This window comes from Arachis ipaensis, chromosome B6 (assembly GCF_059453495.1).
Source record: "Arachis ipaensis isolate K30076 ecotype BB chromosome B6, ASM5945349v1, whole genome shotgun sequence".
Classification (NCBI taxonomy): Eukaryota; Viridiplantae; Streptophyta; class Magnoliopsida; order Fabales; family Fabaceae; genus Arachis; species Arachis ipaensis.
Genome location: NC_142441.1, coordinates 80,924,681 through 80,940,535, shown reverse-complemented (window position 1 = coordinate 80,940,535; position 15,855 = coordinate 80,924,681). Strand labels below are relative to the sequence as shown.

General features: G+C 40.3%; 1 protein-coding gene and 1 non-coding gene across 2 annotated transcripts; both read left to right on the top strand.

The window, feature by feature from the left end:
- The first annotated feature begins 9,475 nt into the window (after positions 1–9,475).
- On the top strand, positions 9,476–9,579 carry LOC148561499 (small nucleolar RNA R71). Its single transcript, XR_015886359.1, has one exon. It is a non-coding gene; the product is annotated as a small nucleolar RNA R71 (small nucleolar RNA).
- Positions 9,580–13,899: 4,320 nt separating this feature from the next.
- LOC107646892 (uncharacterized) lies at positions 13,900–14,931 on the top strand. The gene is made up of 2 exons (XM_016351034.1): positions 13,900–14,580; positions 14,701–14,931. Exons 1-2 carry the CDS (start codon positions 13,900–13,902, stop codon positions 14,929–14,931), a joined length of 912 nt encoding a protein of 303 aa, XP_016206520.1.
- The last annotated feature ends 924 nt before the right edge of the window (positions 14,932–15,855 follow it).

Below are 15,855 nucleotides of genomic sequence, written 5' to 3'. Positions count from 1 at the left end.
ACGTATGCTCAAAGTTGGCTAACAATGGAAGATAAAAGGTAAGGCTATTTGGGTAAGTGAGCTAATGAAACAATAGCCTCAATCATATAAATGCATGTCTACATAGAATAATGGATATAAAGAATCAAACAAATCAAAGATTACAATCATAGAAAGAGAATAATGCACACAAGAAGGAAAATAAGTGGTTATATGATGTAACCACACAATTAGGCTAAAATCTCACATGCTTGTGTTCTTAGCTCAAAAATCATGTTCCACAATATATAGTTCAAGCAAGTTCGATGAAAAATTTTTACTCAAATCAATTGGGGTGCCCAATAGATAAAATTCTTGAAAATTTTCATTATTTTGACTAAGGTTATTATGTATATATATGCAAAACAGGAAAATGCAACTAAAAATCCTAATACACCTAAGAATGAAATGCAAAAGAGTCAGGATTAGAAATTTGTCAGTCAAAAATGCTGACTGGTCGGACAACTTCCCCACACTTAAAAATTTGCACCATTCTCAGTGCCTCCAAAGATGAATAAGGGGGTACGACGACTTGTCGAGTTGCCACCTTCAGCTGGTGGATCAACCGGTTGCTGCATGTTCTTTGTCCCGCTTCCATGTTTAGCTTATAATAACTCATCATGAAAATAGGAGACAGGATAGTAAGAAAAATAAATGCAAAAGCAAGGAAGCATTCATTGTTAGACTGAGGTAAATTACTAGAATGAAGTGAGTGAATTAGTGTGACATTAATGAAGACAAGGTGTGTGAGTTCTAAAATGCATGCAGTCTAGAACACACTAGCATAAAAAGAACTATGTTACAGTTACACAAAAAAGGAACATGCACTTCACTCATGATGCGCGGAAAACTTGTCTCTCAACAAATCTCCCTTCGGCAAGTGTACCGAATTTGTTGTCAAGTAAAAACTCACAATAGAGTGAGGTTGAATCCCACAGGGATTGATTGATCAAGCAACTTTAATTAGAAGAATGTTCTAGTTGAGCGAATCCAGAATTTGGGTTGAGAGTTGCAGAAAATAAAATGGCGGGAACGTAAATAACAGAAAAGTAAATGCTAGAATTAAAGGACTGGAAGTAAATGACTGAAAATAAATTGCAGAATTGTAAATGGGAATGGGGAATTTGCTCATAAAAGTAAATGGCAGAAATTAAAGAGAATGGGTAAGATCAGAGATGGGGAGTTCATTGGGCTTAGGAGATGTTGCAATTCTCCGGATCAAGTTCATTTTCATCTCTTCCTCAATCAATGCACTCATTGATCTCCTTGGCAATCTTAATTGATTGAATTACAATTTCTTGCAATTCAATCTCTCAAGTCTTGATCAATAGCCAATTCATTGGTCAATTGCTCATGAGAAGAGATGAAGTATGGTCACTGATTATACCACATGCATTTCCCAAATCAAGTATTGAGAGGGTTATAGTCACATACCCATCCAAACCCAATTTGGTCCAACATGAGAAAGCATTTCTAGCTTGATCTCTTCATTCCTCTTTCAAGGTTCAAAAGAGATCCAAGTTTGAATAGCTTCTTTTCCAAGATAACTACTCAATGGGATGAAGATCGAAAGCTTTCAAGTAAAATCAAGAGAAAAGATAGAAGAAGAATAATGAAAATTAGTATTGATCCATCAAATTACAACAGAGCTCCCTAACCCAATGAAAGGGGTTTAGTTGTTCATAGCTCTAGAAAATGAAAACAAAGATGGAGAATACATCATAAAACTAGAAAATGCAGAGAAGGTAAAATACAGAGAGTAGTTCTCTTTTTCCAGCCTCCAGAACTCCTTTAACAATTTAAAGCTACTCCTATATATACTACTCTTCTCAGCTTCTAGTTTGCTCTTCAAGTCTTGGGCCTTTGGATCTTGAGTTTGAAGTAGTTCTTTTCTTCATTTGGGCTTGGCTTTACTTGCAAAGAGAAAGTGCTAAGTGGGTAGAGACTTTAGCTCAGGGCGTTAGGGGTGTTAACATTTAGTGAAAGTATAAGTTCGAGAATGTTAGTGACACTTAACATTTTCACTAACGTTCCAATGTACCCCTTTGCCTCACGTTAGAGCCCACGTTAACTAGGTTAACGTGGCTTCTAACGTGGCCTTGCCAACCTTCGAGAACGTTAGTGACACTCAACATTGTCACTAACGTTCCAGTGTGCCCCTTTTTGCTTCACGTTAAAGCCCACGTTAACTAGGTTAACGTGGCTTTGCCAAACTTCGAGAATGTTAGTGACACTCAACATTGTCACTAACCTTCCAATGTGCCCCTAGATCTCACGTTAGAGTCCACGTTAACTAGGTTAACGTGGCTACTAACGTGGCCATTCTTAGCCATCCCAACGTTAGTGACAATGTTGAGTGTCACTAACGTTGGCTCATCATTCATCCCTCATCGTTAGCTTCCACGTTAACTAAGTTAACATGGAAGTTAACGTGGCTCCTTGGGGGGTTGTGTGGTTGCTTCCAACGTTAGTGACGATGTTGAGTGTCACTAACGTTGTCGACAAATCTCACTTCTTACGTTAGCTCCCACGTTAACCAAGTTAACGTGGGAGTTAACGTTGTGTGTTGCATCCTTAGGCCAACGTTAGTGACAATGTTGAATGTCACTAACGTTGGCTTCTCTTCCCCCTTTAACGTTAGAGGCCACGTTATCTAGGTTAACGTGGGCTCTAACGTGGCCACTCATGAGTGTTTGCCAACGTTAGTGACAATGTTAAGTGTCACTAACGTTAGCTCAACTTCCCTTATCCACGTTAGAGTGCACGTTAACTTAGTTAACGTGACTCTTAACGTGGGCAATGATGGCTTTGAGAGTGTTATTGGCAATCACTTTTCTCATTAACCTTGCAAGTTACCTCCCTTTCCTTGCTTTCTTTGGTCCTGAAATCAAGCAACAGCGAGCATCAAAGTTCTAGTCCAAGTCATGGGTAATGCAGCATACAATTTGTCACTAAATTCATGCAAAATCCTCATGAAATAATGTAAAATGCATAATGTATGCTTGAATCAAGGTGTAGGTGAATATCTACCCAAAACTAGCTTATTTCCTAAAGAAATGCATGAAACTACCCTAAAAACAGTAAAGAAAAGGTCAGTGAAACTAGCCAAGATGCCCTGGCATCACAACACCAAACTTAAAGCTTGCTTGTCCCTAAGCAAGTACTGGAACAAGAGAATAATGAATGGAATATCCAGAAGAATGAGTCATTCTTGTGGAAGTCATGTTACTGATTTTATGGTGGTTTCATACATAGCAACTTAGGTTCATTCCATTACTGGCTTTCAGACTTTTATCATGTCTTAAAACACTCACTTTGCTTACATCCCATGAGACTTTTATTCATTGATCCCTTTATTGTCATTTCAGAGCTTATTGGTGTTCTTAGGCTAAGTGCTCTGTAAGGGGGCAACTTTTTAAGATAAGCTTTCATCCAACACTCCCGAACCAGTTGGTTCAAGGTGCTAGGTGTTGAAGTACCCCTAAGGACTTACTCCCTCAAGTCTCTCCCCCATACATACACACCACAGGCATATAGTTCATTTATTTTCTTTCTTGAGACCTTGGTGTCCAGTACCTCTTTGGGTTACTAAATGCTCTGTGGTGAGGGTTACTCTTGATAATGGACTTTCAGTTGATAATCCCGGGTTAGTTAACCCAAGTTACCAGGTGATAAAGCACCCCTAAGAGCTTATTCATCCAAGTAGATCCCTCACACAGGAACACCATAGACACATATCTTAAGATCAAAACCATTGGTGCCTAGCCTTATTGCTTACTCTTTTTCTTTTGTTTTTCCACTTTCATTAATCTTTTCTCTTTCTCTTATTAGGATCTTGTCATATACTTAGTCTCATGAGTATATTCAAAGCAAAGTATTCATGCCAGATAGTTGTCATCCCACCTTATGGTTGAACCAACTTAGCTAACTTATGATCATACCACAAACTCATGAATGTACTCCATAGTGTGAACTCCACTCTGGTCTTTTGAAACATGAACATTCTCTCTTCATTTGATTAAAAAGGGACAAGCATACAAGTAAGTTAAGGAGGATGCAGTGACATAAAGACTAGCACACATAGACCTATTCAGAACTTAAAAGACAGAATTTAAAAAGGGTTCAACTACGAGTAACTACAAATCAAAAGTGCATTCGGACTTCCAACTTTCAACAATTCTGAGTACAATGGAATTAAGTAACAATACAACCTTTGGGTGATGATTTCTGGTTGCCCTCTCTCTTTGTCATCATCCTAGTTTTTGCTGCCTAGCTTCTTTGGGTGGAAGTGCACCATTTCCTCATAAGGTTCCTGCAAGGTTACTGGAAGTTGCTTGTTCCCAAAGCACTTGAGACATAGTTAGCTTGCATGTATGCTGGTGCTTTTTGAACTCAATTTGGTGTGTGAACACCAAACTTAGTTCCTTGCCCAGTCCAAACATTGCACATATGCAGAGAACCCCATATCTTATTGTCAACAAAGCAATGATAACCTATAGTCTAACTACATCTAAGTGGTTTCTCTTGATTGTATGGAGCTAGCAATGTTCTTCTGGAGTGGAGTGGAGTGTAATTTTAACCAATGTCCTTTGGTGGAACACCAAACTTAGAATTACACCATCACTCTTGGATTGTTCTGGTGTGGAACACCAAACTTAGCTCCTTACAATAAAGGGGAAACGACTTGTGATTTTTTTTATTGAAATAAAGATGAAAGTGAAACTACCTGAGGTTGGGTTGCCTCCCAACAGAGCGCTCTTTTATCGTTGCTAGCTCGACGAGTCCTTAATTACTTGAGATGGTATTTTACTTTGGGGTTTTCTCCCTTGTTGCCCAGATAATGCTTGAGTCTTTGTCCATTCACTGTAAAAGTCCTCTCTGAACCTTCATCCGTGATTTCGATGTGGCCATATGGTGATACTTTCGTAACCATGAAAGGTCCGGACCACCTTGACTTGAGTTTTCCTGGGAACAGCCTTAATTTAGAATTGTAAAGGAGTACTCGCTGCCCATTTTCAAAACTTTTGGGTGCAAGATGCATGTCATGTTTTCTCTTTGCCTTTTCTTTATACATCTTAGTGTTTTCATAGGCTTGTGACCTGAATTCCTCCATCTCTTGCAGCTGCAAGATCCTTTTTGCACCAGCAGCAATGCTGTCAAAATTTAGTATATTGATAGCCCAGAGAGCTTTGTGCTCCAGCTCCAGTGGTAAATGACAAGTCTTCCCATAGATCAGTTGATATGGAGACATTCCAAGTGGAGTTTTGAATGCTGTTCTGTATGCCCAAAGAGCATCATCCAGCTTCTTTGACCAATCCTTTCTAGATGCACCCACAGTCTTTTCCAGGATCCTCTTCAGCTTTCTGTTGGATATCTCAGTTTGCCCACTTGTTTGAGGATGGTAAGGTGTGGCTACTTTGTGTTTTACCCCATATCGTAGGAGGAGAGCTTCTAGTGGTTTGTTACAAAAGTGGCTCCCTCCGTCACTGATGAGGCATCTTGGGACTCCAAACCGGTTAAAGATATTTTTCCTGAGGAAGTTCATGACTACCTTGTTATCATTAGTTGGGGTTGCAATAGCCTCTACCCACTTGGAAACATAATCTACTGCTACCAGGATGTACTTGTTTGCATATGAGGTTGGGAATGGTCCCATGAAATCTATTCCCCAAACATCAAACAGTTCCAGTTCCACGATAAAATTTTGTGGCATGGCGTTTCTTTTGGGCAGGTTTCCAGATCTTTGGCATTCATTGCAGCATTTTACTAGTTCCTTGGCATCCTTGAAAAGGGTGGGCCAAAAGAATCCACTTTGTAACACCTTTGCGGCAGTTCTGTCCCCTCCAAAGTGCCCGCCATAACATGAACCGTGGCAATTCCACAGAACTTCTCTTCCTTCTTCTTCTTCCGAAACACATCTTCTAAGGATTCCATCTGAACATTTCTTGAAGAGATATGGCTCGTCCCAGACAAAGTATTTTGCATCATTCATGAGCTTCCTTTTTTGATCTTTATTGATCCCTGGAGGTAATGCCCCAGTTGCCTTGAAATTTGCAATATCTGCAAACCATGGTGCTTTTTGAACTGTCATCAACTACTCATCGGGGAAAAGCTCGTTCACATTTGTATCATTTCCTCCACCTTGATCATGAGGGATTCTGGATAGGTGATCTGCCACCCTGTTCTCCACTCCTTTCTTGTCTCTGATTTCAATATCAAATTCCTGCAACAGTAAGATCCACCTTATTAGTCTTGGCTTTGATTCTTGCTTGGAAAACAAATATTTAAGTGCTGTGTGATCTGTAAAGACAATCACTTTAGCACCAATGAGGTATGATCTAAATTTGTCAAATGCAAAAACTATTGCTAGCAACTCCTTTTCAGTTGTGGTATTATTTCTTTGAGTTTCATTAAGGACTTTGCTAGCATAGTATATCACACGAACTAAGTTATCTTTCCTTTGTCCTAACACTGCCCTAACTGCAAAATCAGATGCATCACACATCAATTCAAATGGTAAGTTCCAATCAGGTGGGGAGATGATAGGAGCAGAGGATAACCTCATTTTTAAATGTGCAAATGCTAGCATGCATGTTTCATCAAAGATAAATGGTGTATCAGATACAAGGAGATTGCTTAAGGGCTTGGCTATCTTTGAAAAATCTTTAATGAACCTTCTGTAAAAACCAGCATGCCCTAAAAAACTCCTAATTGCCTTGACATCACTGGGTGGGGGTAGTTTTTCAATAAGTTCTACTTTAGCTCTATCAACCTCAATGCCTTGGTGAGAGACCATGTGACCAAGGACTATTCCTCCTGTCACCATGAAGTGGCATTTTTCCCAGTTCAAGACCAAATTGGTCTCTTGGCATCTTTTCAATACCAAGGCGAGGTGATGTAGGCAACTAGGAAAGGAATCTCCGAGTACCGAGAAATCATCCATAAAAACTTCAATGAATTTTTCTATCATATCTGAAAAGATAGAAAGCATGCAGCGTTGGAAAGTTACAGGAGCATTACATAACCCAAATGGCATGCACCTATAGGCAAACACTCCATACGGACAAGTAAATGAGGTTTTCTCTTGGTCTCTCGGATCAACCACTATTTGGTTATATCCTGAATAACCGTCGAGAAAACAATAATATGCGTGCCCTGCAAGTCTTTCCAACATCTGATCCATGAATGGAAGGGGAAAATGGTCCTTTCGTGTAGCCTCATTGAGTTTTTTGTAGTCTATGCACATCCGCCATCCTGTGACGGTCCTTGTAGGTATGAGCTCGTTCTTCTCATTGGTAACCACAGTGATTCCCCCCTTCTTGGGCACAACATGTATGGGGCTAACCCAAGGGCTGTCTGAAATTGGGTATATGACCCCTCCTTTCCAAAGCTTCATAACCTCTTTCTGTACCACTTCCTTCATGATTGGGTTCAGCCTTCTTTGGGATTGAATGGATGGCTTGGCATCATCTTCCAACAGTATTTTATGCATGCATATGGCTGAACTGATTCCCTTCAAGTCAGCAAGGGTCCATCCAATGGCATCCTTATGCTCCCGCAGCACCTTGAGTAGCTCGTCCTCTTGATCTTGACTGAGGGATGAATTTATGATCACTGGGTAGTTTTCATTTTCTCCTAGATATGCATATTTGAGAGTGGGTGGCAGTGCTTTGAGTTCAAGTTTGGGTGCTTCTGACTTTTCGTTCCCTTCCTTTGGTGCATCTGGTATATGTATTTCTGCTGTGGCCACCTCTTCACTTGATTCAGATTCTTCCTCCACCAATCTCTCATCCTCTTCAGGTTCTTCTTCTTCAAAATTCTCCTGCACTTCCTCCTCAAGTGCATCTAACCTCATGCATTCCCCTAATTGTTCGGGTGGGTAACTCATAGCCTTGGATACATTGAATGTCATCTTTTCATTGTGTAATCTCAGGGTGAGGTCACCCTTCTGAACATCAATGACAGCTCCAGCAGTGGCCAAGAATGGCCTTCCCAAGATGATGGAGGTCTTGGCGTCCTCTTGCATGTCCAGCACCACAAAATCTGCTGGAAATATGAAATCTCCCACTTTTACCAGCAAATCCTCTACTATCCCGTGAGGGAATTTAAACGATCGGTCTGCCAGTTGTAGGGCCATTTTTGTTGGTTTAGCCTCCTCAATTTTCATCTTTCTCATCATAGCTACTGACATCAAATTGATGCTGGCCCCTAAGTCACAAAGAGCCTTCTCCACTGTGATTTCTCCTATAATACAAGGGATCTGAAAACTCCCAGGATCCTTCAGTTTCTGGGGTAGTTTATGCTGAATGATAGCAATACACTCTTCGGTTAGTATCACAGTCTCATTGTTCTTCCAGCTTCTCTTCTTAGTCATTAGCTCCTTCAAAAACTTGGCATAGAGTGGTATTTGTTCTATGGCTTCAGCAAAGGGTATGTTGATTTGTAGTTTCTTGAAGATTTCTAAAAATCTCAAGAACTGGTTGTCATCTTCCCTTTTCTTCAATAGCTGGGGATATGGAGCTCTTGAGATGTTCAGTTGTGGTATCCCTTTTTCTTTCTGCAGACTTGGCGTGGGAGGTTGAACTCCATCTTGCTCTTCTCCCTTTTCATTTGAGCCTTCTTCTTGTGGTTTTTGGGGACGCTCCTTCAGTTCCTTCCCACTCCTAAGTGTGATAGCTTGACACTCCTCCTTTTTTCTTGAATGGGCATCATAGCAAAAGTTGTGGTTAGGAAGATGCTTAAATAGATAGCTGATTTGTGTCTCCAGTTTCTTGATGGCGGCATTTTGATTCTGCATGTTTGACTGCACTTCCTCTCTGAATGCTTTACTGTTTCGAATGTCTTTGCATACTCCTTCAATTAAGGTTTCGATCTTAGAGACCTTGTCATCAATTAATGGGTGATTGGGAGCAGATATGCTATTTTGGTTTTGATAGGCGTGTGGAGATGTGTTGTTGTTGGAGTTGTAACATCTCTGGTCTTGGTTTTGATCTTGCTCACTTCCCCACCCAAACCAAAGTTTGGGTGGTTTCTCCATCCAGGGTTGTAGGTCTTAGAGTATGGATCATAGTTTTTCCTTGGTGAATTCCCAATGTAATTGGCTTGCTCCTGACTCCCCTCTACTTCTTCATTCACTCCTTCTTGGGTTGTTGATGAAGTGGAGATTGTTGCTACTTGGTTCATCTCCATCTTCTTGGTGAGGTAAGCCAGCTGCTGAGTAATGAGCTTGTTTTGGGCCAACAGAGCATCTACATTGTTTAGCTCCATTATTCCTCTTGTGTTCCCTCTTTCGGAAGCATAGAAGTAATCGTTCTCTGCTACTGTTTCAATAACATCTATGGCTTCCTCAATAGTCTTCTTCTTGTTCAAAGATCCTCCGGATGAATGGTCTATGGCCTTCTTTGACTCATAAGAGAGTCCTTCATAGAAAATGTGCAGCTGCACCCATTCGTTGAACATGTCAGGTGGACACCTCCTTGTTAAGTCCTTGAACCTCTCCCATGCTTCATATAGAGTCTCACCATCTTGTTGCCTAAAATTTTGGACCTCAGCTCTCAGCCTATTGATTCGTTGAGGAGGGTAAAATCTTGCTAAAAATTTGTTCACCATGTCTTCCCAAGTTGTCAAGCTTTCCCTTGGGAAATATTCCAGCCACTTGGCTGCTTTGTCCCTAAGTGAGAATGTAACAACCCCGGTTTTCGAGTACGCGAGATCTATTCTGAAAGTACGAATTTCTCCGGAAAATCAGTAAGGGAAAAACCTTTGATATATCATCAAGTATCTCAATCCTCATTGTCATTATGTCATCTTTAAGTTAGAACATTTTCCGAGACAAGCTCGATAATGCAATCACGAGGAATCTAGTTTTTGAACCGTATCGGTTAGGAGTTTTAATTTGATTTTTCGTAAATAATCTCAGTTTGACAAACCGGACTCGATTTATGAGAGGAGAGAGATAATAGGATGATATTATCATTATATGAGTATTAGAAGCCTCTTGAATGATATTATAAGGTTACCTGATCAGTTTTAGTTAAAAACAGAAAACCGGTTTAACCGGGTTCACAATTTACTGGTGCAGCTTAGCACCAGCACTCCCTGATGACTTTAGCAATGCTAAGGCCTCATTATTCATGTTTCATTCTCATAATAAATATGTTACTAGTGTCATTTATGCTAGTAGCTTAGAAAATAATTTTTAGACATGTTTTTGCAAGTGTTCCGATACATTTAGTTTTAGTAGTTATACACCTGAGATATTTTAATATTATTTTAATCCACCTCCAAGCCAACCAATCACAACTCACCCTACACCCCCAAAACCCCCAAGGCTGGCTCATTTTCACTTTGTGGCCGAAAATAGGTAGAGAGAAAAAGAGAGAAAAGTTCTTAGTTCCAAATCTTCAAAGCTTGATTTCTGCTGAACTAAAACTCAAATCAAAATTCCAATCCGACCAAAATGATCCTCTCTTCTTTCTCTGCATGATCATATGACTTATCAAGGCTGGGATCAAGGTGAGTTGGCTGTACCATCTCTCTTTTGATTCAGTTTCAAGGAAACATGCTTAAATATGTGTTTTCTTGATGTGATTTAGGAGGAAAAAGTGTTTAAGGACCACCTGAAAGTTTGATTGAATTAGGAGCAGCAAGACCAGGTAGGGTGTCACGAAATTAATCTTGATTAATTGTGTTTGAGATGTGTGAATGTTGTATTATTTGGCTGTCCTAAAAATTGGTTGCATATATGATTGATTTTTGGTGAAAATTTGGTGAAATTCTGATGAAATTTGATGAAATTTAAGCTTTAAAGTTCATGTTCTTGGGCAGCTGGGAAAACGAAACCCTAAGCTTAAATTGAGGTTCAATTTGTGTTGAAATCATGTAGAAAAGATGGGGTTTTAGTGGCTGCTAATTTATTATGAATTATAGTAAAAATCGGTGGCTGAAAAGACTGAAAAACGGGTAAAAACAGAGAAAGAATCTGAAGAATTTATGAAGAACATGAAGAACACTTTGAGTGTGGTGAAGAACAATGAAGAACACCTTTTTGATTCATAAAAGGGCAAGGAAGTAAAATTTTTGGTGTTTAAGGGGTTATATGGTAATTTCTGGAAGTTAGGGTGGTAAAAGTAGAAATATTAAAAGTTACGGGTGGTAAAAAGTGAATTTTAAAGGTTAAAGGTTAAAGTAAAGTTAATTTTCGAAAATATATTAATAAAATAATAAATAATAATAAAATATTAAATAATAATATTTAATTAAAAATAATATTTTAATAAAAATAATAAAATAATGCGAAAAAGGCAGTTTTCTGTAAAAGCTTTAGAAAGACAACTTTAAGCGCAGAATCTCATAATTACCTTCATAAAACACTTAGGGAGTGGTAAAAACATATTAGTGAGGCAAAGATAAAGAAAAGATAAAAAGTTGAAGAAAAGATAAAAATCGAAGAAAAAGTCTGTAAAATTTTAACAACAGAGAAACAGACAAAGAGTAGTGAACGAACTAGGGCAACATAGTTAGTTCTTGATTTGCGAATAGGGTTAGGTATTATATGAAAAGTTAAACTGTTTCAGTATAGACTTAATGAACCTATACTTGGGGCAGGCTAACTAATCATACCGAAATTTACATAAACTTTAAATATATACGTTAAATAGAGAAAACAGAATAAAGTGAGGAAGCGCAGAGAAAGGAACAAACAGAGCAGAATAAAGAGACAAAGCGAAGAGAGTAATATGATAAAGAGTAGAGGACCTATTGAGAGGTCATCTGTTGCATTAAGGCAACCTCAAAGATATCTATATGTTCATCTACTGCATTGTAGCAGTCAGATAGATAATGGTGCAACCACTGAGAAACGCTTTCCTGCGGTACAGGTCCATATTTTATTTCTGTAAGGCAGAGGGGTTATTTCCAGCTACAGAAGTACCGTGACCACCTGTTCCATTTCTGTAGTGGCAGAGGGGTTATTTCCTGTATACAGAAGGTGTGTCGGCATACAACCCTGCAGTGGCAGATGTGTTATTTCCTGCGTGCAGTGGACCCTGTGGTAGCAGAAGGGTTATTTCCTGTACACAGGGGTATAGCCAACAGGAAAGCCATATCCGGCTAGTAATGCTGGGTTACGTCGGGAGCGGGTAGAAACCGACAAATGAGCTCATTACCTGCACTAGGACTAGACATGCATCATTCTTGTCTGTGCGTTATTCTCTGTTGCATTCCTACTTGTGTTTGATCAATTTCTTTATGTTTGTTTGCTTGAGTGCTATGTCTATGCTTTATTTTCTTGCATTCTTCTGTTTGTGTTCTGTTTTCTATTTTCCCTATCTATTTTAACTACTGTTTACTACTTTACTGTATTCTAATATCTATCTGCTAATCGGAATCAAATAAATGAACGTAACTAATAACCCCGACCCTACTAAGAACTCCCCAGTTCTTACCCCTTCTCTCCCTTCCTCCCCCCTCAGATGGAGACGGGCGTGATCTTCTATGAGTTCGAGGACCCTTACGTCTACGAGGATCCGGTACATCACAATTACTTCATTATGGGTTTGGAGCCTCGTATTAGACGATATGCGTTACCTAATCGAGCTTTTCAACATCCTCTGTCTAGCCCGCATTTTGACCCTGATGCTCCTTACGACTTTCCCTTATCCTGGTTACACCCTGACGCACCTGGACATCCTTTTCCTGATGATCCTGAGCACCCTATACCAGCTCAACCTTTGAATGAGGCGGTACCTGAGCCTATCATTCCTGATGAGCCTGAGTTAGCTGATGACTACGTACCTGTGATACCACCAGAGTGGGATTTTCCCCCTGAGCCAATCCCCGACTTTCCACAGCCTGATGAGCCAGCACTACCGGACGGTGGGGTAGCTCCTATATACGCGAACGGACCTGTGCTTGCGAATGGTTTTGTACATAGTGACAGCAGTATTTCTGGTGGATCTGAGGACATAGTTGCAGTTGTGGACGATGAGGAGGAGGAGGATCCTGAGATAGAGATAGAGCAGGATGAGGAGATGGACGAGCCTCACGGCGATTCTCCGAACGGCCACGTGTAGATATAGCTTGACTGCGGAAGGGGCATTCTTTTGATGACACTCTAGTCTGACATTATCTGTTAGTTAGTCTCTCACTTGTGTTAGTACACCCGAGAGCTAGGAGCTATATAGTGGTTAGGCTAGCCTGGGTGCCAGATTAGTGGCTTTTTGTATGGGCCAGGCCCTGGGAGTGTCGTGTATATATTAGCTACGTAGGATGACGAGGATGTAAACTGACTTGATCTGGTGTAAACGCCGCATGTTTTGTTATAGTGTACATGATGTATATTATCAGTTGTGTCTCTATGTTTCTTTATGCCGCTTTTCTGTTACTCCCAATATATGCTTGTTTATTTTACCTTGTTATCCGCAATGATACGATATAAAAAAAAAAAAGCTACCCGTAAAATTGGCATCGCTCTAACAAGGAACAGGCTCATATAGTAAATAATAGTTAATAATTAAGAGGGATAAGTTAGTAACACTTAGCTTCTTGTATGACCATGGCATACTGGGAGTTGGGTCGTTACAAGTTGGTATCAGTGCAGTTCTTTCCCTATAGAGCCTGGGGAGTGGACTGACTATGCTTCATTGCATACTCTGTTGTGTGTCTCATGCTTATAGGATATCTATATGATATGTGTTGCATGATTGTCTCTGTGTTTTCATTCTGGGAGTGTTCACACTTGACTTGAAGTGTTAAGACTGATCACCTTAATAATGATTGTTTGGTGTGAACAGGACCACAATGGGTTCACGGAGACGAGGCGTACGGGAAGGAATTCCTAATGTTAACTACGAGAGGGAACAGGAAACATTTATGACTACCATGAACGCTGTGGCTGAGGTAGTGCGTGAGGCTGCAGTAGCAGCGGCTAGGGCTGTTGATCGTCTTGGAGTGAGAAATGAGAATGAGAATGAGCATGGGGAAGATAGTCGAAATGATGAGAATAACTTGGGGCATTTCGAAAGACCTATCACCCTTGCAACTTTTCTGAAGGTTAAACCACCTAAGTTTAAAGGTACACTCGTTGCGACTGATGCTGACAACTGGTTTCGAGCTATCGAACGATCACTGCGAGCACAGCATGTTCCGGAAGGCCAACACGTGGAGTTCGCTACTTATATGCTGGAAGGAGAAGCTGAGCATTGGTGGCAGGGGATACAGCGACTGTTGCAACAAGATGAAGGCGTTATTCCTTGGAATACTTTTAAGGATGAATTTTATAAGAAGTATTTTCTGAGGGCAGCTCGTGATGCTAAGGAGATGGAACTTATGCAGCTGAAACAGGGTAACATAACTATTGCAGAATATGCCCATAAGTTTGATGACTTGTGCCGTTTCTCCATGATCTGCCAAGGGAATCCTGCTGACTTTGAAGAATGGAAGTGTTTGAAGTTCGAAGGGGGCCTTCGTGAGGATCTGATGAGTTCAGTAGTTCCATTGGAGATACAAAATTTTGCTGAGCTGGTTAATAAGTGTAAGTTAGTAGAAGAATGTGCTAAGAAGGTGAGTGCCTCTAAAGCAAGTCGTCAAGGATTTCCACCAAGGAACTACAATAATTATAATTGACAACCACGAAGGACAAACTTCAAGACACCTGGTGTGCCACATCGAAGAAACCCACAGGTTGGTAACATCCCTACTCGCCCTACGGGTGGAAACGGAGGTAGACCAAGGCAGGATAATGGTAAACGACCTCAACAGGCACAAGTGAATATTGCATGTAGGCAGTGTGGAAAGGATCATGGTACCAGGCCTTGCCAAATCAGAACATTTACTTGTTACAATTGTGGGGAACCGGGACACTTGGCGAGGAGTTGCCCAAAAGGACTTTCTCGAAATCCAATACGAACCTAGCAACAAGGTCGAGTGTTTGCCATGACTGCTGATGATGCTATGCAATTAGACGCCCTGATCCAAGGTCAGTGTATTGTCAAAGATCGATTTCTAACTGTACTATATGACTCGGGTGCATCGCATTCCTTTATCTCTTTAACTGTTGCTCGTGAGTTGGGACTAGATTTCTCTGAGTTGAACTTTGATCTGATTGTCCATACACCTGCGTCCCAAAATGCTTTGACTAGTTTAGTGTGCCTGCAAGTACCATTCACTATTAGGAACAGAACTTTTATACATGATCTAATCTGTTTGCCTCTATGTGGTTTAGAAGTTATTCTAGGGTTAGATTGGTTATCTAAGTATCATGTTTTCCTTGATTGCTATGAAAGAACTGCTGTTATTCTGTCTGATAGTTTAGATATTAAACCATTTCTATCTCATACTTTATATCTGAATTCTGTAAGAGTTACATTAGACGGGAGTGATTGTGAGGGGTACGTTCTATTAGCGGCTAGCTCAAATGATAGTGAACTAAGCTTAGAACGAATCCGAGTGGTGAAGGAATTTCCTGATGTTTTCCCGGACGACATACCTGAGTTTCCTCCTCAGCGAGAGATAGAATTTAGCATTGAACTTGTACCTGGAACCGGACCAATTTCCATAGCACCGTACCGGATGTCACCATTGGAACTTGCAGAGTTGAAGAAGCAGTTGGATGAGCTACTTGGAAAGAAATTTATTCGTCCCAGCGCATCACCCTAGGGAGCTCCGGTATTGCTAGTAAAGAAGAAGGATGGTGGAATGAGACTTTGCGTAGATTACCGACAGTTAAATAAAATCACTATCAAGGACAAGTATCCACTTCCACGAATAGATGATCTAATGGATCAGTTAAAAGGTGCAACTGTGTTTTCGAAGATTGATTTGCGATCGGGCTATCAT

Excerpts from the sequence above, each read along its gene's own strand:
- LOC107646892 (XM_016351034.1), top strand. The coding sequence starts at position 13,900 with ATGAACGCTGTGGCTGAGGTAGTGCGTGAGGCTGCAGTAGCAGCGGCT. Across the intron at positions 14,581-14,700 it reads TAGAAGAATGTGCTAAGAAG|GTTGGTAACATCCCTACTCG; the intron begins GTGAGTGCCTCT and ends AGAAACCCACAG.